Below are 26,379 nucleotides of genomic sequence, written 5' to 3' on the forward strand. Positions count from 1 at the left end.
CAAGACGTCGTTGGTGTAGGGATCGTCAACACTGGGATAATCGACGCTGGAGCAATGTGATGTTTTCAGATGAGTCAAGGTTCACTGTTGATTTTTTGGACAGACGTAGGAGGGTGTGGCGTCGTCGAAACGAGCGCTTCCAAGACGTTAACGTCATCAGACATGATCGATTTGGGGGTGGTTCTGTTATGGTGTGGGGAGGCATCACTGTTGCTGGAAGAACGGCTTTACATGTTGTTGCAGGGCGTGTTACAGGCCAGTACTACCGGGACAACATCTTGGCAGTCCATGTTGTGCCGTTCGCACGACGTCATGGCCGCCGTTTCATCTTCCAGGATGACAACGCAAGATGTCACAGGGCCAGGATCGTTACAGGTTACCTCCAACAACAGAACATCACCACATTACCTTGGCCAGCACTGAGTCCCGACCTCTCCCCCATCGAGCATGTCTGGGACATGCTTGGACAGAGGTTACGTCAACGTCAACAACGTCATGCCAATGTCCAAGAACTTGCTGCTGCGTTGCAACAGGAATGGGACAATCTGGACCAAAATGACCTTAGACGTCTCATTAGGAGTATGCCACGTCGGATCAATGCTTGTTTGGCAAACATAGGAGGATTTACCCGTTACTGACTTGGTTGTGATGCTGTGGTAACTTTGCTGTTTGACCCCGGGTATCATTTTACCCTTATAATGGTCAGTCTGTGCCTTACTTAGTCTAACGATCATTTGGAATAAATCGATGAATGTGAACTTCATTTCATTTTGTCATTTGTTTCTTCGTCAGTTTCATTAGGTGACTTTAATAACACTTAAAAATCAAATATCCCCTACTTTTTTTGAATAGTATATCTGAAGCTCCGTAAGATAAAATCTTCGTTAAATGTAGTCGGATTTATTATTACTATCGGCGGTAAGTTTGCAGTTTGACATCTGTAATAATGACTGTTTAACCATACATTCTATAGCATGGTTTATAAAGTGGTTTAGGAGAAGTCAAGGTCAGGGGTATCTAATTTGCATCTATTGAACATATCGCAACAAGCACCAATCACACCACATTCCCATACCAAATTTTCAACAACAAAAAATCAAACTTACGGGAGGAAGTCGAAAATAAAAACAAAACATAGTATAGTCTTTAAAGGACAATATTGGTGCCAGTCATTATCACATATGTGTTAGAGCTGGGTAAACACATTCCAAATATAATTTTAACACAGAGATCATTGCTACGAAAGCTGAGTAATGCAGGTTTCCTGAATCGGAAGTGACAAACGCCAAAGGAAAACAAGAGTCATGCCTCTATATAACTGACTCATGTGACGAGTGATAACAGATACACGGCCGAATTTCTGCTCACTAATAAGACCAAAAGTTGTTTTATGGGACTGTAAGAGGATACCTGACAATTCAATAAAGTAATTGATCGCATTAGATAAGAGAGAAAAATAGAAATAGTCCGTACATTCCCTTGTTTATATTTATTCTACACCTTATAAAAACATGGTAATGCACGGACTTTTTCGGTTTTTCTTTGAGTTCTTTTATCTAGTTGCAGTCAATTCTTTTTATGAATTGTCAGATATCCTCTCACAGTCTCACACAACAACTTTTGGTCTTGGAAGGAATTATTAGTGAGCAGAATCTGTTATCACTCGTCACTTCAGTCAGTTATATAGAGGGATGCCTCGTGTTTTCCTTTGGCGTTCGTCACTTCCGATTCAGAAAACCTGTATTACTCAGCTATCGTAGCAATGATCTCTGTGTTAAAATTATATTTGGAACGTGTTTAATTAGTTCTATTACATATGTGATAATGACTGACACCAATATTGTCCTTTAAGAAGGGATGCCTCGTGTTTTCCTTTGGCGTTCGTCACTTCCGATTCAGAAAACCTGTATTGCTCAGCTATCGTAGCAATGATCTCTGTGTTAAAATTATATTTGGAACGTGTTTAATTAGTTCTATTACATATGTGATAATGACTGACACCAATATTGTCCTTTAAGATTATCTTTTAGGAGTCCCATCCCTTCTATTTGAACAAACTTCAATGTTATATCATCTAAATCAAATCCTTTAAACTATCACAAGGTTACCGACACAATTTCCCTCAAACTGCCTCGCCTCAACCCTTTATTTAAACAAGTATGCCTTATTCTTACCAACCTTTATATATTTTAAAAGGCATGGGAGTGATTATGTAGAAGGGGTATGAAGAAAGACAATTGTGTAATATACGCAAAAGGAACTGACTATAAGCCAATTGTATTCACCACAAGCTAATTGTATTCACCACAAACCAATTGTTTAAATTCCTACTCTGTAACAAGAGCGTGAGTGGAGCAGATGTAAAGTTTATCGTCAAGTACACCATACTTTCTAATCATATTTTTTATTGTCTGGAAAGCGAATGGTCGGTTTCCTTCAGTACACAGTGGATATCATGTTTAGAGGAGAAGTCTATCGCCCCGAACCACTCAAGATGTCAAACCGTATTGTCTGGAAAACAAATGTTGAAGAAATAGTCCTGGAGTTCCAGTGAATCTATCTCTGGAGATGGTTTTGTGTTAAATGGAGGTCTACAGAATATATAAAATATAATTTGTTTAAAAACAGATGCAGATCAATTCACAGCACGTCTGACTGGAAATTGAATTAAGTAATTTCAAGGTCAGTCTATTGTGTGGCTCTACACATACATTTTAAATCGAAACTCAGTAATTCCACACACAACCCAAGTTTGGACCAAATCCCGCCAAATACGGACCATCTAGTGTTATTAACTGTACTCAACAGACATTAATAATTACAGGAAGCAACCAAACTGTGATAATTGGTACGAAATAAAATGGGGTTTGACGCCCTACTTTTCTGCTTACAGTGTGCTGTAAGGGAAATTTTGCCCGAGCAGCGGCACTATGGCCTACTGCCCAGGGATCTTTTATGTACTAGACAACTGTTCTGGTCAGGCTCTCCTTCCTGCACCACTGACGGCGGAAAATCCCGATGAACTTTCTCGGCCAATGCAGGGATGAAACCCCCAGGTTAGCGAATCAGCGTCTTACTCACTTAGCCACGATGGCTCCCTAATTGGTACGATTCCCTCTAAATACAGATCTATATTTCGTTTCGTTTTTGTTTATACTTCTGATGGCCCCCACTACACGAGGGCAAGGAAATCGAAATGGTGAACGATAGAAAATGATACGAAATAGAATCTGTATTTTAATCGGTTTGTATTTTCCACACTGTTGTTTGCGAGAATAGTAGCTTTGTGGCCATATAAAAAAAAGTCTGAAATTGCTAATGTTCTATAATTGCTACAGAATTAACAGTGCGTGATGTGCCGGAGCAAGGGTCTCAGGGATCGGGGCCTGGGCAGTGTGGCACGAATATCGGTCATATCGACGTATCGAAGCGCGTCGTATTCACACAATGAGAAGGGTTTCTTCCACCCACGTCGGGGAAAAGGCGATCGGAGTTAACCGGGAGTAGAATTCCATGAGACGGTTCATTCATCACCGTGTCGCGCTCCCGAGTGTTTCCACATGGTCACCGCCTCTCTCGGTCGAGGGTTATGCGAGTATTGCGGAGATGGGAGTGCGTCCGAAGTGTTCCAATACCCGTCATCAGCTGACACGAGTGACAGGAAACGCGAGTGCCAGTCTAGGAGTTTGAGAAATACGAGCAAGAAATGGCATGTTCTACGGTTGATTGTTTGACGACACAGAGCTCTTTAATAATGGGGGAAATCTGAGATTTTGGAGAAAATCGCCCAGGTTACGAATTACGATGCCGACAGCTCGATCCACGACAGACGCACACCGACACGTAGGCGTAGACAATAGTCGGAAGTACAACTAGCTTATTATTTAACATCAAGTCCAGGAATCGTGGAACCAAAATAACAATCAAACTGGTGATAGATCTGAAATCCACTTAATTGGATTGCAGATCACCGAGTTATCCAACCCATCGCCATCTTAAAAAGTAACAATATTTCAATAGATAGTGGTTGATTTAATGTCAAAAGTATGCCCTCGTTGCAAGATTTTATATTGTTCTTTAGAATTAAATGGGTACAAAGGGATATTTCAATGATCAATGTATTGGATGGTGTTACTTTGATTATATCGTGTTACTTATGGTTGACAAGCGGATACATCTCTACCCGATGAAGCGGTAAATTGCCGACCTCCGCAGAGTTTGCAAGAAATACACATCAACAAGATATGTCGATGGTTTAACCGGGCAACAGTTATAAAAACTTCATAATGTTCACGTAAATATTGCGTTGCATTTGATAAATTAGTTAGTCCTTGGATTAATAGAATCGATTAGATAGCATTTATTTGTGCACGCTGTCATGACAACAACGATTATATACATATAGATATTGGTTTCAGCATAAACTGATTACGTCACAACAAAAAAATAGGCAGGTAATTGAAAACGATAAGAGATGATTGGAAAATGGTGCGCTCTACTTTGTATTACGTTATCCGTTTTTGAAAAGGGCATAACCGGTCGGGTTTTAGTGAAATGCTATCCGATCAAATGCAGCGTAAATCGATAAAAAAGACAATGATGTCAGAATATGATGGCGATATAATTTTCTATATATACTGAATTATTCGAACTGCATTATATGTTATTAGTTATCTAATCTTTATATTGATTATCTATGACGGGGAAGACATTTCATTAATTTTAATGAAAATTCTTGGTAATTTGAAGATAGTTGGGTAACTTATATCCTATCAGTTTCATAACATGGCGGTAAGGGCAATGACATTAGAATGATTCCGGCTCGCCATTTTCATATCTTAATCGAAGAGGGGCTTTCAGAACATCTGAAGGTCAAAATTAGATAAAATATGGCGGTGAGAGTAATGGTATTATAAAGTTTCCTTGTCAGTTGAATCATATCTTATTCGAAGAGGTCAGAATTTGTCAATATATGATTTCTCTAGTATACAGAAGTATACATTAAGCAGACGCCCTGGAGGCCAAACAAATGAAATTGCGTTTAATGTCTTACTTTTCTGCACCGACTGGTCAGGGACATTTTGCCCCGACTGTTGCACTAAGGTGTCCAACTATTAATGATTCTTTTACGTGCATGCCAGTGTATCCGAACGACAAGATGCTGTTTTTTGCCAGACCCCACCCTCGTTCTGCACTACTACTGACAAGAGGGAACAACAATGCATGAAAAATCTTGGGGAACCTTCTCAGCCAAAATCTCGATCAAACCCTGCACCATCTGGTTAGTGAGCCAGTGCGTCTCTGTCTCTAGTATGTCAAAAAAAATTAGCATTTTGGCCTTCCGCTCGAGCAACTACTAAAAATTCAAGACATGGTTTACAATTCGTTTTCTCAATATTGGAACGGGATCATGGGGCCTAGTCCGGGGATTTTTTTTAACCCTGTCTTAGTTTAAGATTATAGACAGAGTTATAGAATATAGAGCTACCATAACAAATCTGACGGCAAGGTGATTATTGACGAGTTTCATTTCAGATATTAAAATAATAATTATGTAACAGTTTTCAAACAACCCAGAGTCCATGCCCCTGTGAATGGAAACTGACTGTGATTTCCCACAGATATGCTTCTATATAATAGTCAAATAATGTACCTACAACTGTTGGAACTTTGTAGATAAAACATACGTCCTGGGCATTCTCTTGATTACTTTTCAATATTATCTGTAAATTAGACTCGGTAACCATGGTGATGTCACACAGGCTGTAGGTCAATATACAATGATAAAGGTATTTTATACACTCATTGATTTTTTTTCTCTCCGCCATTGATCGAATCAGAACCTGATTGAAACTTATAAAAATAAGACCAGAAAATGTCACCTTTCCCATTAACTCGTGACTAGTTTACATGACATGAACTTCAATGATAAACCTAATAGATCTTTTGTAACATATTTTGCCTGAAACCATTCTCTAAATGCCGTATGAAGCTTAAAGAAACACCCATCCCAAGAAATCTTATAGGTCTCTTGTAACATATTTTGTCTGAAACCATTCTCTAAATGCCGTATGTAGCTTAAAGAAACATCCTTCCCAAGAAATCTTATAGGTCTTTTGTAACATATTTTGTCTGAATTCTCAAAATGCCGTATGTAGGTTAAAGAAACACCCTTCCGAAGAAAAATTACTTTTAATTCATCTAAAAATAAATCGGTGCACGAAACGACTGGAAAGACAAGAATCTATCCAGTTTGGGTATATCTTCATAATGTCGAGGATTGAGTGTGACTGATTTAGCCGTCTAAATTTGTCTCGATGCCGCTTATTAAAATCATGGTAGATTGACACCACCTTGGTATAAACTAGTCCCAACACCAACATGAGTGATCGTATTATTTTTCAACAGAGAGAGAGAGAGAGAGAGAGAGAGAGAGAAATGGGGTTTAACGTCCACTCGACACAAACTAGGTCATTTCGGGACTAAAATATTGTTTAATTTTATTTACATAATTTGCTTGCGAGTAGGGGTCTTTAGCAGTGGGAGGGAACCGGAGGACCCGGAGAAAACCCACGAGGTTGGACAGGCGACCATACTCCTTGTCACGTACAACCGAGGATTCGAAACCACGCCAGTCGACTCAATGACAGACTTGATTACACAGCGCGCGCACGCTAACCATTCAGCCATCCAACCCCCCCCCCCCCTTGGATACAAAAGTCCAAAATTGAATATATCACCCACAATACTTCTTTAAGTGGAATTTAGTAATTGAACAATAACACACTAACAGTACCACGTCATTTGCTTGATAAAGACGAGAGTATCATCGTCGAAACGTTGCATGTTAATAAACCAAAAATTGCTGTTCCATAAATAAAGTTAGTGTGGCACCCACAATACATTTTTTCACTATCAGTTCCCCTTTAAATCGGGCAACCGAGTGTTGTCATGTAAACGAAAACAAAATTCAATTTCATTGCTTTCTTGCACAATTGCATTAACAGCTACAGTTAAAGGAGACAAGCCGCTAACTCAATATCATTCACAGTCTTCGACATTGCAAACATGACTTATTGGTCAGTTTAAATCAACATTGATGTTGTTATCTTACCGTGAAAAGATGGACTTTTGATATCCAATATTTAAGACAAAATAAAAAATTTAAAACTGGCACACGAATCGCGTCCCCGAATGCTTTCGAGACCCATTTGTATGAAGCGACTTGGTGAACGAGGCAAAACATATACCACAGGAGAATACTACCACTGTAGACTGGAATAACCAGACGCCAAAGACTGCCATTCAATTTGGACTCTTCGCCGAACATAACTGATAGGAATCATGGTAGTTGCCAAAAAATAGAGATTTAGCGCCTTTAAACATACATTATGCAAGAGCTAAATCTGCCAATTGCAGGTCTTTCTTTAGGTCTGAAATGTTATCTAAATTATTAATTGGACATGAATTAACTTATCCAGAACACAATCAACTCTCGATGGCATCGCTAGCTTGCGATATTTACTGGATTAGAACCCGATCTGCTGCTTCTGATTAAATCAAAAAGTGGGTAATCGAGACTATGTTTTTTTATCGTACCGACTTTAGTAATGATGATCGAAGCTAGGCCCAAAATTCAATCGCTAAATACTTGGTATTGATAACTACCAGCTCTTTATATAATCTCCGATAATGTATCTTTAAACGATAAACGTTGAGGACAGCTACTATCTCTCAATTGAAACTGATTTATGTACAACAGTATTCGTGTCTGAGATTTTCGATTTGTCTTCCTGTTTCCATACAGTCAGATTTTCACATCTTTCAGCAGTCGCTTGAGTTCCATCATGCTGATTGATATATTTACTTCACATTTTCCAAATTTACAAATTTTAATGTCATTATTTATGATTTTCGTCCATTTTTTTAATGTTCGTCCTCCCCATTTCATGTATATGTCGCTATTCAGTAGTGATTTGTCGGTTCGGTTTCTCAGTTGTTGCTAGTGACTACGAGCACAAAACGAGCTATAATTCTGTTGAATTATATTCCCGAGCAATGATAACGAATATTATTAGATCATTTGTCACAATGAATAATAGTTATGAGCGATTTTGTTTTGTTTACAGTTCAATTCAATTCGAGCTGTAGTACAACATTGCGGATATTGGTCCGGTTCCTAGATAATGTCCCTTTTTTTCCTTATAGTCTACATGTACATGTAAGTCAGGATAGAAACCTCGTCCAGAATAGCAATGGTTAATGAGCCGATACCGCCCGGAATCACTGTTTCAGAAACATTGTGATGGTCGACCATAACCAGACAGACAAATCTCATTCTTAAAGATGCCTTATGTACGAGCTAAATCTGTCTATTGCATGGCTTTTTTGGCTTCAAAGGTTATATAAATTATTTAAACATTTATTCACATGGTAAGTCCATACATCAACTTTCTAGATCATCGGATGGCTCGGATATGAAATGGATAGGATCACCCGCGTCATATAATCGGTTACAATGGACAATTCGAAACTTCGTTTAGTATCGTAGTAATCGAGACTACTTAGGCTAAATATTATCAAAACTTCAAACATTCACAACTTTGCTCAGAATAAAGTAATATTTGACTGGAATTTTAAATATTTTCATTTTTCATTATCTACATGTATTTTTGAACTTTTATAGTAGCCTATGTTTGACCAAATCTGTATCTTAGTCTTACATAATGCATCAAAACATACATCGAACATAAACTATATTTTCATCATTGGTCTAAGATTCCCAATTCGCACCCTAAGCCTTTCTGGGATTGTTGGTTTCGCTCTAAGTTTCCCATTTGTTTTGACAACACATATCGTCGCACCCTGGGCCTTTCTGGGATAATCTGGATCGCTCTATCAGTAGGTGTGGTAGACCTATACATTCTGTAGATTCAGGGTTGGAATAAGACCTATAGAGGCTCTAAGCACTTAGAAGATTTTTGGTGCCCCCATATAGTAGATGTATACAATTCAAAATGTAAACAATAATAAACCATAAATAATCAGTGTAGCACGTGGTTAGAGATTTTCTTGGGTTTCATACACGTCATTATATATATTGAGACAAAGAAGGTAACAGTAAAAAAAAGACAACAAACAATGAAAATTTAATTAAATGTTCTTAATTAATTTTTAAATTAAATATTTGAATACGTCATCTAACAAAGCAGAAATTCTGTGGTGTCCCCCTTCCCATGATGCCCTAAGCGCGTGCTTATTTTGTTTAATGGTTAATACAGCACCGCGTAGATTATTTTAGTAGCCCGGGGGTTTGTATGTGAATATTGTACCAAACGATCACCATTTTGTCATAATTGTCACTACCAGTAGAGCTATTTATCCCGACTCTAATATTGACTTCATTAATATAATCGATTAAATCGATACAACGGCTCTGTTAGTAACACATAGTTTATTTTTATTATACAATATTATCTTGTATGACACTAACTATCTCCCTAGATTTATGGCACCAGTCCCGTTGCTCTGATTTATCGAGGGTAATCCTGTCTGTAAATAATGACCACACGTCATGTAATGGCGGGGGTATTTCGGTACAGATTGAGGACAAGACGGGATTTTTTATTAACAGTAATTCCGCGACTACCGAAGATAAATGTCCTGTGAAAGAGATTTATCTCAGCAGATTCCAATAAGTTATTGGCGAGGAATTTGCAGGAAAAGTGGAATGGGATCAATTAATAAAACAATATTAAAGCAATTAGTGGCACAAGCCATATGATTAATATATAGCAAAGATTATATATACTGGAAATTATAAATTTAAATATAATAATCAAGAAAATGCATTTACCTAAACTATTGTGGGTGTGGGTGTGGGTGTTGGTGCGGTTGACGGGGGTACAGGGTACCACTCGTGGTAAAAAAAAGAAACGTTATTAAAGAAGCAGTCCTAGATTTTACCGTTGGTAAAAGTGGGTTAAAATACAAATCAAACGTCTAAAATTGATATACTGAGCCGCTCGGAAGGAGAGAGAGAGAGAGAGAGGGAGAGAGAGAGGGGGGTAACGTCCACTCGACACACAAGGTTGAATTTGTAATGTACAACCGGGGAATCGAAACTCCGCCAGCTGACTCAATGACTACACCTTCCGATGCAGCGCGCACGCGAGGTAAGATGATAATCTAGACGATTACTTACTATTATTCAGTATGCAGATTTTGTTATCCAGGCAATTGGGGCAAGCATATCGCCAACCACATATGGAAACTGAAAGTTTGTAATATTGTTTTGAAAAAAAAAAACAAGGCACCATATAGATTCATATAGTTGTACAGAACTAAAATAAAGGTAACCAAGAATATTCAACACAGAATTATCTTTTAAATTCAAATATTTCCACCTAAATAATTCAATACAAAACCTACTGAATGACATGCCAAAAAAAAACAACCAAAGATAACACACCCGTAGTACATTTTTTATGAGACAATAATTTAATGCCAGCATACAAGGGAAACAACTCCACCTTTGCCTGCCGTTGCGAAAATAGCTCAAGGGGGATAGTTTCACTGGCATTTCACACAATATGTTATACGTGAAATGAATCAATGTCTCGGTGGAATATACATGTATATTGGTATTGCTACATAACCCAGTAGACCCCACATGTTTCTTTATTTAGTTCTCCTGTAAAACATCTTCCCCGTGTAAACGCAACAACTTTATAGAACAGGTTTCCCTTCGTTACATACCCGTACAATACACTAGCTGCAGGCTAAACATTCCTACTTAAAGGTGAAATCAACACACATAAAAGCCGAGTTGTCAATCAAACCAAGATAGGTATCATCATGTGCCCGGGGACATGACGCGTTGATGGACTAGTGACTGACATGTAAAATACAATAAGAACAGAACGACCTGGGAGGTCATTGACTATAATTCCTACAGGATTAACTAACAGTCACATTGCCGCCATAAAAGAGGCAACCACTGGATCTTTGAAATGAAATCAAATGGGGTTTAACGTCCTATTTCTCTGCACTGATTGGATGGGTCTATCAACAAGGGGTAATTACAGTAATGACGTCAAACATGTAAACTTCCAAAAATGAGTTTGTGTCCCTCACAGTGTTTCGTTTTATTAGACCTAACCCCACTCAAATGGATTTCCTGGGCCATTGCTTCGGGAATATACTGTTCATTGACCCACAGAAAGCTCCCATGCCTTAAAGGGGCATTATCACCTTCAAAAACAATATAAATGTAATTAGTTTTATATATCATATCCAGGATAACCCCAGATGCACCTAATTATTAAAAATCCCAGCACTGACCTACTTTACTTAGAACGTTATTTTGTTTTCTTTTTTTTTTTTTGCACATGCACTCACGGATTTCCTGAAAACTAATTTCAGCATTCTCGGTGTGGTCAAATCGCTGCACATCTAATATTAGTTTTTACCCACCGGAAAGTGGTCCAGCCATTTTATTGTAGGCCTATATGGGACAGGTGTTAAATATCGATTTATTTTAGATCTACCTGTTTAATTAATATCATTATTGTCCTACTAGCGTGGGCGCAATTGTAATGATTGAATGAAATGGTGTTTCACGTCTATGAGGGAAATGTAGCCTTGCGAGAATTGAATTCCAACTGTTCGTTTACGCTTATAGCCAAGATGTACACGGGACACGGTACCATCTAAACGACTATACGTTGTCTATTGTCAGGTCCTCCTGACAAAGGGAAAGGGAAAACCCAACACCGGGATCGAACCCGGGACCTCCAGGTCAGTGAGCCAGTGCCCCCGGTGCTCCGTATACAATCTTGTACTAAGATATCACAATACCTAAACATTATATTATATTTGTCTATATGGTGTTATATATAAACCACCTGATAAAAAGGGCGACATTACACCTGTGCAATAACTATCAAGTAGTGCTATATATATAAGCTTACTTTAAGAGCAACATGGATTTTTGCCACCATTGGTGCACTCACTGCTAGTTTCTAAGTTTAGTAACAAATCACTCAATATCATTACATCATCACAGTGACTATGTGTATGATATCTTTCACATCAACAACATATTTAATGTTTATTTCCGCTATTTTACATATTGTATAGTCATCACAGTTCAAATATACAGACTCTTTAGTGCATTTTTGTCGTTTTTAAGCAGACACGAATATGATATATATATTTATTTCTGCATACCCAAACCTTATTGATGCGATTGTTGAACCCAACAGTAACAACGTATGTCGGCTTTGGAGTCTAAATAATATTTGAAATGCATTAGCACTTAATATTGTATGACAAAGATGATATTCAGTGACTATAATAATATTATGTAGAGAATCCAAGAATAACTTCGTGTTTGACCTTCTACAATCGTATTAAAGCCCCAACATGCCAGAGAGAGAGAAATAGAGGGGTGGGGTAACGTCCACGCGACACAAACTAGGTCATTTCAGGACTAACATATAGTTCAAACTATATTTCAAGCAGTGGGAGGATACCGGAGGACCCGGAGAAAACACGCGAGGTTGGAAGGCAACCATACTCCTTGTTATGTACAACCGGCGAATCGAAACTATGCCAGTTAACTCAATGACAGACCTTAAGATACAACGCGCACGCGCTAACCCTTCGGCCATCCACCCCCGCCCCCAACATGCCAGAATAAATGTTAAATATTTATAGGGTTTAAAACCACGAAATGAAATGAAATGGGGTTTAACGTCCTACTGTTATAGCGTTTAAAACAACGAAATGAAAGGAAATGGGTTTAACGCCCTACTTTTCTGCACCGACTGAGATACTGAAGGTGCGTTTAAGACCATACACAAACATACGTATTCTTAAAAACAGTTGGCCCAAAAATTGTTCAGATTGACCAATACTAATTATTATTTGAAGATTACGGTGGTTTCTACGGATATCACGTCGTCATCTTTATAATTATGTCGTACACTAATACAGTAATAATAATTATATCTTTCCAGAAGCCACGTCATTCTCCAGTTATATTTCTTTTTAAATTCTCAAATGAGCGTAATTACATAATAACAAGCCTTTACATTAAACCCATCTTCATTACCCCAGTGGGAGCAGAACAGTAGGACGTTCAACCCGTTCAACCCCATTTTATTTTATTTCTTTACGTTAAAATAGTGCATGTGTGTTGTGCCTTTAAGGGGATATTGCTAGATATTACAGATGTCATAAATTATGTGTTTAATTCATGCAATATTTATGGAGACATAAATTGGTTTCTCATTTTCTTTTCTTTTCAGCATGGTCGTAGCGTCTAGATAATCGAGTAACTTGAGTAACTCTAGGTATTTTACGTGGATTTTGCTTGTTTAAATCAAAATCAACCTACATACAGCTACATATACAGATATGGAATAGGCTTTCATGTCCTACTGTTCTGCACCGACTAATGAAGATGGACATACGCTATACAGTGTGCTATGAGGGAAACTTTGCCTGGACAGTGGCACCACGGCTTATTCTTATTTCGAATTCCAACTGTCAAAGATTCTTTTACGTGCACGCCAATGTGTACACGGGACCTCGGTTTTTCATCCTATCCGAACGACTATACATTGTCTCTTGCCAAACCCTCCGTCCTGCATCACTGACAAGGGGTAACTACGTCGGAAAATCCCGATAAACCTCCTCGGCCAACGACGGGATCGAACATTGACCTTCAGATTAGTGAGCCAACCATTTATTTACTAAGCCACCGTGACTCTCCCTGCATAAAAAGACCGTTGATTTGTGGCTACCTATAACGCCAAATGTATCGTTTTCTTTATAAAATAACATTTATCTGAAGTAACACGAGTGGTATTTGGTAATTTGGCAGACAGTGTTTGGCCATATGGTTTCCTATCTCTTACAAATGTTTTTTCTGATATCAATATTATTACTAACCAGAGACCTGTACTTATTCTATATAAACAAGGTAATGGTGAAATAATAAAACTTATTTAATGAACGTACGTTATAGCTAAGCATTTCCTTTAACTTCAATAATCACTTTCAGTTTTTACCATTTTATCTGTTTACAGTAGGTATAACCACTATAGATACGAAATGTACCAGATCTGAAATTAACCCCCATTCACCATATATACCAAGTACAGAACATTCAAATGTCAACTAAATTATTACTATTTTTGTTCAAAATACAATATCCTGATGTCATTAATCTTCGTTAACTTGAAAGTAAATGTTCTCAAATTGCCTTGCTTAACTAACATGTTAGTTGTTGATGTTAGACATGTCAGTTGTTGTGGATGATATACATGTTAGTTGTTGTGGATGTTAGACATGTTAGTTGTTGTGGATATTAGACATGTTTGTTGATGTGGATGTTATAAAAGGAATTTGTTTTGGATGTTATACATTTAAGTTGTTTTGGATGATAAATATGTAAGTTGTTTTGGATGATATGTTAGTTGTTTTGGATGATATATTATGTTAGTTGTTTTGGATGATAAATATGTTAGTTGTTGTTGTGAAGGCCACCTATGTTAGTTATGGGTTTGAAGGTTATTTATAATAGTTGTGGTTGTTATTCTGTTTGCTAATGAAAGGGTAGTTATGGCTATCAGCGTTGGTTGTTTTTTGTGTCATCGTTTTGTTTTGTTTTGTGTTTGTTTTTGTATTGTTAATAGCCAAGCTTATCTTTCCGGCTAATGCCGATGTCACGTTTGACTTCGCATCTTTCTTATAATTGTTCTTATCATGGTCATTATATGCGCCATATTATTATCAAGTGGTCCTTATTGTTGCCATGGTTATCTGTATAATTATTCGTTGAGATTTTCGGTGACCCTGGTTTAAAATAAATATCTGATGCCTAGTTGACGAATGAATACATCTGAAAATGTATATGTGAGTGTAACTAGGGAGTATTATTTTCAACATACGTATGAACAAACATGTGATTTATATGCATCATATATAACCCTTGTCGTGTACTTTATATTATTTTAGACATCTAATTGGTGCAGTTAGTCGTGTCTTTTCTGTATCATTTTATATATTCTGAAATGTCAGACCTAGAGAAGCGGTAAATGATTTTAACCCTGTCTGTGTCAAAATAATAATTTTCGCTATAATGATAGGGGTGATATTTATGGAATCCGGAAGTCATCGAAAAACGGTGTCTATAATTGACTTTATCATTCATATTATAGTATTGAAGTTTGAAGACCATATCATTGTAGGTCGGTTTGGCGGGTTTGACCGGATACCAGCCTTGGCTTGGTGCCTTATTTTTTTTAATTACAAAAAAAGGCGAGCATAGCAAAGATATATTGCAAATATGTTAGACATAATCAAGACACTTAAGTAGACCCTATAACAATACATAAAAAGAAAATAAATACATAATTAAATACAAAACAAAGTCAAAGGTTAAGCAACACGATAAATTAGTTTTAGGCTGTTAAATAAAAAAGATTCGGTATAGATACGCATGGATACGGTTTCATTTGAGTTCCACGCAATGGGAACCAAGTCAAACCGGGTACCGACTCAAACCGCGACATTTAATAGACGGCCGAAATATATTTTTAAAAATCGAAGATAAAGTTATGTCTGACATAAACATTTTCTTCTCAATGCTTCCACGGGAGTATACTTTTATCAATTGTCAAGTAAAACTAAACATCGCAAGTTTATTTACGAACTGAAACGTGATCTATGAATAATAGTGAAACGATTGTTTCCAAACATTTATATCCATTGTCATTTATAATGCTTGATATTATTCATAGCATATACAGATGGTACGTATGATAATATATACTATAAAACATAATTCATGTTATCTATACATCTCTATCATACAATGATGAATGAACAATTAGGACAGGTGTATAACAGGTGTATTGGAATATCACATTGTATATATCAATCGTCTTTTTGATAGAGAGAGGGTGGGTAAGAGGGGGTGGGTGCGTGGACGGATTTCATTTCTTAAAAGTTAAATTAATAATTGGTTTACACACGACCAATTAAGCATGTGTCAATAAATGGGAAGTAGCACCGGGTGTTCCAGAAAGAATAAGCATCCTTTATTAATTACAGGTACTCGGACTGGCCCGCTACGGCCTTCTCTTATATCGAATTCCAACTTTCAGGGGATCTTTTATATGCGCGCCAATGTGTACATGGGACCTCGGTTTTACGTGTCATTCCAACGACTAGACAGCTGTCCTTGCCAGACCCTCAACCTTGCACCACTGACAAGAGGAAACCACGCTGGAAAATCCCGATAAACTTTCTCGGCCTACACCGAGAGCGAACCCGCTACCTCCAGCGTCATAGTCAGTTAGCCACCGTGACTCCCATAGGAAAGGTACTGTTAATGAATGGGGAGTAGTACCGGGTGTTCTAAATAGAGTAAGCGTCTGTCACTACTTAAGGTACTCCGAGCGATAGTTTTGCAGTCTATGAGCACTGCATACGCATTACATTATTTGAAAATTAATAAACCATGAGATGAAAAAAATCGGAATGTCATTGGCAACTAGTCTCTATAACGAGACCTACCGGAATAAATACAAATTTGAACAGAAACGTTATTTCACACATTTTTTCCCAAACATCAAGTTGATAATTAACAAATTAGAGAGAAGGTTGCATTTGTTAAGCCTTAAATGTTTTAACATATTCGATAGTCTTGGAACGCTAAACACAAATATATTAATACGCATGGATAGATGACATAAACAGATCAAATTATTTGGGCATTAAGGCAAATTCTAAACTATAACTGCAGGTTTCATATGGGTGAAACTAAAACAAAATGTACCTACCAGACATATCATATATAACTTGTGAACAACGCCAACTGCTAAAATCACATCTAATCCTTGCTGTGTCTTAAACACCTATAGGTATTAATCTTTTCACTGGGTGTAGATGAGGTAAGTAAAGATATAACGACGTACATTATGAAGCAGGGGTGTCTGTTTATACTATAATTAAAGTAACGGTACTATAAATGCGCACACTACGGCATGTTGCCAAACACAATCTGTGCCGATGCTTCTTTGTATTTCATGGGAATTCGTCGAGTCTTAACACAGTGTGAAAACATTATCATAGACATCTTATTTCTTAAGACATAACTTCCATTGTTACACCTCGAGAAGAAACACCTTGTCGTTTTAGCATCTTGGTGTTTGTTGATGCTGTTCGGTGTGTTATGGGGGATGTTAGTTTTATGCGCAGACTGTGCTTACATCCTCACGACAACCCATTCAAAATATTTACTCTAGAATTAACACGTTGTTCTTGCAGTAGGGAAGAAAAAACAATACATGCACAAACTCTTAACAGCAAATATTACTACAAACTACATAGCGTCGCTTTAAATTTTGTCGCAAAAGCATTCTTACACAAATCAGTTTTAATTTATTGTAGGTGTATAGATAATTAAGTCTATTCCGTTTTACTGTTGATACAATATAACAAATATTACATCAATAAATAATCACATACAGACTGTTTAAATTTTGTCGCAAAAGATTCCCCTCAAAGTTTGATTTAATTCATTGATAATTAAGCCTATTGTCTGTTTCATTAGACACAACAAATAATAAGACAGGCTACGAAGAGTTTCTTTAATTTTTTTTATCAAACCTATTTTCAAAAATGTAATTTACTTGTACATTCATATATTCATTAAGCTTATTCTCTGTTTTCTAATACGCTATTACTGATGGCGAATAAGTAGAACGTTAAGCCCTCATATCATTTCAATTCATTTCATTACTGATGTAGAATAGAAGAATATGGCTGGTTTATCAATACATATAGGAATGGTCTATACAATTACTGGATAAATATTTTCATTCGCTGAGAACTGGCGTCTGATTAGTCATTTTGCTGAAAGGAGAGACATCTTGAATACAAAATTACATTGAATTTTTATGATCTATATGGATTTCCCCAATTTAATGAATATAGAACTGACCTCTAATTTGTCATTTTGCTGAAAGAGGCGGAATAACGAATAAAAGGTACAAGAATTTTTTATGATCTATACGGATTTCCCAAATTTAATGAATTTATAACTATATCCGCTGTTCTAGAAAGTGAAGATATTCTCCAACACGTGTATGACAATCGTCAGTACTGGAGCGATGCGTGTGGATTTGGTTAATACCAGTCTTTAGCAATATTAGAAGATCATGACGTGTTGACCGGTGGCAGCTGGACACAATGCTGTAAATCTTACTGTTGTCTTAGTGGTATTTAAACAAACTCATCGATCAACCAAATATTTGCATTGTACAGACACTCGTATCGATTGCACAAATAATAAACATCATTGCTAAAACATCATTCTCTTAGCTCATATTTTTTTCGTAAACAAAACAGAACAACAAAATATTGATTTGATAGCTTGACATTCTAGTCTATAAATGTTGGGTGACTACATGGTAGAATTAGACCCAAATTTGTATGAAATGGTATTTATTGGGACAGTTTTGAGGCTAGCAGGAATGTTTTTCATATTGAGAGGGTATCGGACTGCTTTAAGAATTTTAGGTCACCAGAAATAGCTAATGTTAAGATCAATCTGATCCGATTTCGTTTCATTTTTATAGTTCAAAATTTCGTTTTACTTGATTTTACTACACTAGGACCTGGAAGGGTTAGTGCTAAATGATAAGCCCAGCTCAATTTTTCGTCACGAGATGTAAACAGGGCTAGCGCTAATCCCAACCCTAACCCCGGACGTAGCCCCAATGCTTACCCTAACCATAACCTACAATCTCGCCAACAATCACGTGCCCTACCTTATTTACATCTCAACGACCTCGACAAAAACTGAGCTGTCAGATTTAGCCAATCTGGAAAAGTTGTTATATAACCTACGTTCTGGTTGATGTGAGCGATTAGCCAATAAAACGGTCTGTTGCGGCGAGTTCTTGGCGTGTGGCGCACGGAACTGTGGGTATTCTACTAGAAACATCAACGCTGATTGGTTAATCAAATGTCTGACGTCATAGGGTCAAAAGCTGTTCGTATGACGTCTGGCGCGACCTTCCACTACAACCTGTCAGATCTACATGTAGTGCAGGCAATTGAAAGTGTAAAAAAAAAACGAAACGAAATAAAGATAAGTATTTTAATCAGATTTTGTTAAGATATAGATGATTCTGCGTTCCACTATTGACAGTTTACGCCTAAAACGTAATTACAAATACTAAAAAAACTGATTTACGCTTAATATTTCCAAACGAAAATTGAATAGTATAGATTTTTTCTTCAATCTAATTAACTGACGAGATCGACCACATTCAATATAGATATGTCTGAAATACCGGTATGTTTGGAGCTAAACTAAATTATAAATTCTAATAATAAAGGTAAGAGGTGAGAATACACCGCGACATCTGCGTTCTATCATAATCTCCATGACTACTCTCGATCAAAAACTCAAGCAGTATATTCTATAGATAAATATGACCTGTGAAATTAGGGTCAAAGTCAGCTCTATGTGCAGTGATGAAATGCGAAGGCGTTTGGGTGGAGCCATATTTACTTGAATCAAAGGTATATCCGACAATGATATTTTCTGTAGACTGTAAGATGAAGTGACCTGTTAACCCTGAATGAATGAATGATATAAGGTCTAATGTTCTATTTTTCTGCGCCAAACGGGATAATGAAAACGGACATTGGTCATACAGAATTTTGCCTGGACAGCAATTGACTTCCAACTGTCAAGAGTTCTTTTACGTAAAAGCCAACATTCTCGTTTCCAGGCCCTACGTCACTGAAAAGGGAAACTAGGCGGGAAAATCCCGGGATCGATCCTGGGACCTACTGGTTACTGAGGCAGTGCCTAGCTCACTACACCACCATGGGTGGCTCCGTAGAAACTTTGAATTGGCATTGATGGACATTGAGTGATACATTAGCAGATACAAGGATTCAATCAGATGAACTTTTATATAGACGATCTTTTAACGATATTATATCAAATCGTGCCACACATAAAAGAAATGAAGCTTTATGAGATAGTAATAGAAGAACTGGCTTGGCAATCCAGTTCTCGTGAAATAATTTTCTCATTTATAGAATCGCCAGGATTCCTTTTCATTGACCTTCTGGAATTGAGTTTAGTTTATCGACTGAGTAGTTTGGAGCAGAAGACAGGTGGATTACTCCGCCAGTCAATATCAATGCTAACAATAACACGAAATATTTGGAAACACCACAAAACTGAACCCGGAAAGATTACCAACGAAATCAATGCCATTCTAACTCTAGTTGGCTGCCTTTTTGATTACATTGAAATAAATATGGACGCGTCTTGTAAAAACCTCGCGGAATAACATTTTAGCAATACGGCTCAAATTTAATATGGAAATGAACGAGCCTCAAAATTCAAAATGAGAAAAATTAATAAATATGAGAGCAGCTTGATCGAAACGTCGCATGAAATAAATTCTAAGTAACTTGTATTCCAAAAATATTGTCATATTTTAAGAAATAAAAATAAGCCAGAGAACCTTGTATGGCTTTCAATATGGTGTCTGTGTGTTGCCGTTGGGTACTGTTTGGAATGATATCTAGTCCGTTAGGGAGGCACAGTTCATTAACACTGTAAATATCCCTCGGCAGTAGCAATCGATTTCATCCAATTTTGTCAATATGAACCATCATATCTGTAGGCAGAGTAATTTCTACTGGTTGTAAGGACTAACAGATACCTCTAATTAACCGCCATAGCTCGCGATTCGGCTGTCTATAGAAAATCAACTTTTTTTTCAAATTTACAATGTACCTCGACGGAAGTTAAATGAAACGGGGTTTAACGTCTTATTAAATCTGCACCAACCCGACTAATAGATACAGGTACGCCATGTAGTGTGCTATGGAGGAACTTTTGGCCGGACAGTGGCGCTATTTCCTTCTCAGGGGATCTTTAGTGTACTGCCAGTGAAGAAAACTAGATCTGCTTTGTTTGTTTCAGCCGAAAAATTAGACGCTGTTTACTTGCCAGGTCCTCTGGTCTGCACTACCCACAAGGGGAAACCAGATTTGAAAATCCATTTTAACTTTCTCGGCGAACACCGGAACTTCCTGGTCAGTGAATCAGTTCCACCAGCACACAATGTGCAACCGCTATATCAACTCCCCTTTTCGGTGCACAGGAGATAATAGAACAGGAGCCCAAGGGGTCAACCTAGCTAAAAAAGTGTACCAATTTTCTCCGATAGGGTATCATGGCATGTCTATCTGGTATCATCAGAATGTAAGTCTGCCGGGTTTCTGGTGGTGGGTGTGGTATTCCACGCCCAAAATGCCATGCCCCCCCCCCCAACTAGGCTAGATTAGCTCAAAAGTGTACCATACATCTTCAGGTCTTACGAAAACACTCTGACAGACATTTCTAGTGGTGGGTTACCCCTGACAGAGCTATGTAATTGCCAGACATTTGTAGTGGTGGAGTATCCATGACAAGAGTTATTTAATTTCCAGACCATAGCTAGGCTAGATTAGCTGAAGTCTGTACCACCTAAAACAGCTTTGGAGTTGTTCAGTACCACCACAGGAATCATGAATGACCATTGCCAGATAGTTTGTGCGGTGGGTTACCCCTAATAGACACGCCCCAAAATGCTAGGTTAACCCCCTGGGCTCCCGCTCTATAAACATACTTTTGAAGCGACCAGTGCCTCCAGTGGTACAGTGTGTATACGGTGTATTAGTAAGTGACCTTAATGACTATTACAATTTAAAATTTAGGAATTGACATTACCTTGCATTGGTATACTGAAAATGGGTAAATATGGTCGATTACACTCGCTTTGGATTGTCTCTATGAGAGCCGTCTAGTAAGTTAAAGAAAGATCATCATGATCTAGACGATTTATATGTATAGAATTAACTGTATTAACCCTGCATATAACGTGACTCAATTACTTCTCACAGTATTCATACGTACACATACACTTTGTTAATAAATCACATTAATTTTACCCATTCCCTTAAGTATTTGCTCATACATAGGATATGGGATCGAAATTGTAAGATATCTCATATCAGTTGACAGATTCCGGTACTTTCTGGTGTATTTGACTTTATAAGTTTTATGGTTGTTCAAATATCAAATATTTTAAAGGGACAATAACACTCTTGCTGGCTTGACAGCTCCAGAAAATAAAAAATAGCCTTATTCTAAGTACTATATGTGTTAGTGTCCTACCTGTTGTGTAAATTATCCATTAAATCCTATTTTACTTGTCCAGAGGGTTCAAAAATATTTTTAAATCCAAGTCACATTTGAAAAGCTTTACGTCAGGCTTTTCAAATCATTTAGTTGAATTTTTCCAATTTTTTAAATTAGATGTGTTAAGATGAAATTTTTATCATCAATTAATTGGAATATTGTAAAACAGTACAATTTGTTGACCAGAATAAAGATTGGGAGATATTATTCAGTTACAACAAGAGTGGTATTGAGCCTTTATCGCCAATATTTCTTTCAAAAATTGAGGATGAAGTACTAACACAGACCAATGGTTGATTCAAATGGTGTTGAATGTTTAATCCAGACTTTGTATGAAGGTCGTTTGTTACATCTTCAGTCACGTTAATAATTGGGGTTTAGGTTCACTTCCAACAGTAGTGATGAGGACCAATACCAGCGAAATAGGGGACAGGAAATGGAGTGGGTAAATATATTTGCTGTCCAGATCAAAACAGACCCAATTAGATGTGAACGGACATACATTCTAACCCTTTTCGAGGACCGCTAAAGTAAAAAGAGTGCTGGCTGGCTGAGATTACCAACTCTGCTGCAACCTAAAGCGGAACTGCGGAGTGAAAAGTCTGTAGGGTAAAGTGCTGCCTGGCCACCATGAAACTTATACAAAATAAGCGGCACATTCCACGGGCCACCAGTGTATCGGAAATCCGATCATCATCATTCCTACCATATAACCACGTATGGGTCTGACCCATTCGGGTGTTAAATGGAAATTCAACTGGACTCGGGGTATAGCAGAACCATCCTTGTTTCCTGTGAGTACCTGAGAATACGGAGTCATGACTGCCAACCTCACGCACGAATTCGAAGATAAGTTCGAATATCTCAATCTATCTGGCTGCTACATCAAATTGGGGATCCAAACTAGATTTACCCTGCTATCCCTTGGTCAGTGATTGTCTGTACCGAGTTATTGTCCAGCGACAGAAGTGATCATTTTAGTCAATGATCCAGTGATATTTAATAATATAAAGATTTTGATGTTTTATCGTAATAATTACAATGCTGATATACCAAATATCTCACGTCTCCTATATTTAACTTCGAACCAACCAATTGAAACAATATTTCAGATTTCAATTTTTATTGTATTATCAACTTAAACATCAAAATTTCATTTAATCGATATTTAACGCCACAGTAAGTGTCTTCCTGATAATAGAGTCGTTTATCAGCGATACACTTTTTCAAGACCACTTAAATACTATAATCCGCGCCATAAATAGAACGGTTTCAACTAATAAACAAGGAAATATTTTAAAGTATTCTTTGCAACATCTGCGCACAGTTTCTGATTGTAAACTCCCCAGTTAAACATTTTTTTTCGCTTTCACTAAAGAACAAAAGTTCAATACCGGCATCATATGTCGAGTATATACTATACATATCATAGGCCTATATTGTTGATAATTGTCGGACGGCTGGGATTGTGGGGGGTGGGGTTGGTGCTGGTGATCTTTAATAAATATGAAATACAAGAGCTTTCAAGTACCATGTGTATTAACACTGAAACAGCAACAAGAACCAATCTCTAAATTTTTCAGATTTAAATTATAAAAGTATAATTTCTATCCATTGCTTTGGTTTTTGATCACTTATGGAGACATATATCAAAGCCTGGTCATTTGATTTATCACAATTATTGAATTAACTCAACATTTTCATTTCATTTTGTTATCATAGTGACATGTACCTACTTTTTACTCCTGCTGTGATACTGAAATAAAATCTCGGCAATATGTTTGAAAGATGTGCGATGTTCGGACATTTTGTCACTGGGAAATCATTCCACAGACTTTCAGGATAATTACGACCCCTCTCTGTCGGTGCTTTCCCGAATACAAATGTACTGACCTTAAAAGTTCGACACAAAGAGTTTTTAACTGTACAATAATAATCGACCAGATGCTGATATATCATAAATTCGGCCAGTATATTTTTTCATGTACAAAGATCAGAAAATAAATTCCTTTTATCCGGCTTGACAGTGACACAAGTATGCCATTAGCAAATAACTGGATATCTAAAGGTCAAAGCAAGCTTCAGAAAAAAGGTCAGATAAGATAAGATATTAAGGAATATATAAGAACGAGAGTTGTGGATGTCACGTAACGTTGATGTCTGGAGATAATACAGTGGTATTTCTTAATGGAGCTATACCTTTAACTCAATATTTTCCATAAATTCAAAATTAAAAACACGAATTAAAATTCAATATTGGTCCAGTTCAATCAATGTTGATGTTGTTATCTTGCCGCGAAAATATGGTAATATCCAATACATAATGAACATTTAAAATCAGTACACGAGTCGTGTATTCTATGGTTTCGGGTGTTATTTGTAATGAACAAAGAAAAACGTATCCTACAAGACAACGCAGAAGTAATTAGTAATGGCTGATTCACAAACGACAAAATAATAATAAACACGTGTAGAATGGACTAAACAGGCGTACACGACTGTCATTCAATTTGGATTTGACCGAACATGATTGATTAAAAATTACAATAAAAAAATTAAAAATTGAATATAAATTACATTATATACATCCATACTAAGTTAATCTGTGCTTCTTGGGCCCAGTTTCGTCTATTTTAAAGGTTTCAAAGAATAGAGCCATGCGTCATTTAAAGGTATACGGACAGACTGTATAACAGTCAACTTTCCTACTTGATGAATTGTCTGCGATATAACAGAGAATGTTGCTGTTAATTCCAGAAATTGAAATGGCTGCTCTTCCTAAATGACTAACATCCACAGTAGTTGAACGTTCCATTAGTTAACATGCAACACAATCGTCAGGCTTTCTAATTGTTGAGGGACAAATTATTCAGGGGTGTAACTCCGCAACTGATGATCACAAATATTTGAAACTCGACAGTCTTCTTCAGTTTACCATGTAGAACTAATCTCCGTGTTTTCAAATACAATAATTATGCCATTGAATATCAAAAATCAAAATATTATTAAACTTTGTTTCATGTATGCCATATCAAACCGTAATTAACCGGTTGTGAAGCGTCGTTGCCTAGATTCTAGGGTCAGGCGTGGTGATATATTGTTAGTGCGACGAGTGAGTTTCGCGTGTATATAGTTAAAGATACATGAGTTAAGATTTTGATAAAGAATTGGCCATTCTTGATGAAACAGTCCAAAAATAGATGATAAAAAAAAGAAAATATTGAAAATTTCAGTCAAATTACTTTATTCTGAACGAAATTATCACTGTTGGAAGTTTGGACAAGAAAAAGGCATCAACTGTCTCCACATCGTCTCCGAGAATTGTCAATCGTTTGATTGATAGCTTCGCCACATATTCTCGATTATCAAGTAGTAACATTCTTAATGTTTGTCAGTCCTATCATCGGCAGTTTCCGGTAGTAACGTCAGTGATTAACGGTAAACGTTAGCTTGGTCAGCCATTTAATGATTTAATTATTAAATAGACGACTGTTTAAATCCAAGCCATCCGAGGGTCTACAGGGTTGATTTATTTTGGGCTTGTTATGTAAATAAAGGTCTAATTAATCATTTTTATAACATTTGAAGCCTATAGAACGATTTTCAATAAGCATATTTAACTCTTAACTAATTATCTTTAACATGCTGCAATAAGATAGCTTCTGTAATACAATAAAGACGACTAAAGTAGTCATTGTATAAGAGATAAACCTTTGACATTCGTACATGCTTATCAAAGCTTGCTTACATAATGGCAGTATGGGTTCCAGTTAAAGAGTGGGTGTTGAACACTTTAAGTAGAAGAAATCAAGCAACCTGGGGCTGTCTTATTTACAACTGAATCAATATGTCTGGTCAAACTGTCTTGTGGCAATTTTCTATACAATAAATAACCACATGGAATTTCAATTAGTTCGGATTAAGGGATAATCTATATCCATGTTAGAATTTCACTCCCGAGAATACAATAAGGACGTTTCCCAGGTAGACACTTCTAGGAGGCATTAAAGAAATGAGGAACAAGCGAAGGATAAGGAAGTTAACACAGTTTGTAGCGATTAGTTTTATTTGAGGAATTGTCTTGT

At 37.0% G+C, this 26,379-nt stretch overlaps 1 protein-coding gene across 3 annotated transcripts in view; it reads right to left on the bottom strand.

The window, feature by feature from the left end:
• LOC126831174 (uncharacterized) overlaps window positions 1-26,379 on the bottom strand; it is a 112,291-nt gene that overhangs the window by 75,354 nt on the left and 10,558 nt on the right. The window contains exon 1 of one of the 3 annotated variants that reach the window (XM_050561882.2): window positions 16,857-17,137. The exons of the other annotated variants lie outside the window; for them this stretch is intronic. Within the exon in view, the coding sequence (XP_050417839.1) occupies window positions 16,857-16,863 (7 nt within the window). The 5' untranslated portion in view covers window positions 16,864-17,137. Of the gene's footprint in view, window positions 1-16,856; window positions 17,138-26,379 lie in introns of those variants that run through there. 3 annotated transcript variants of the gene reach the window in all.

The sequence above is a fragment of the Patella vulgata genome, chromosome 8 (genome assembly GCF_932274485.2).
Source record: "Patella vulgata chromosome 8, xgPatVulg1.2, whole genome shotgun sequence".
NCBI classification, from domain to species: Eukaryota; Metazoa; Mollusca; class Gastropoda; family Patellidae; genus Patella; species Patella vulgata.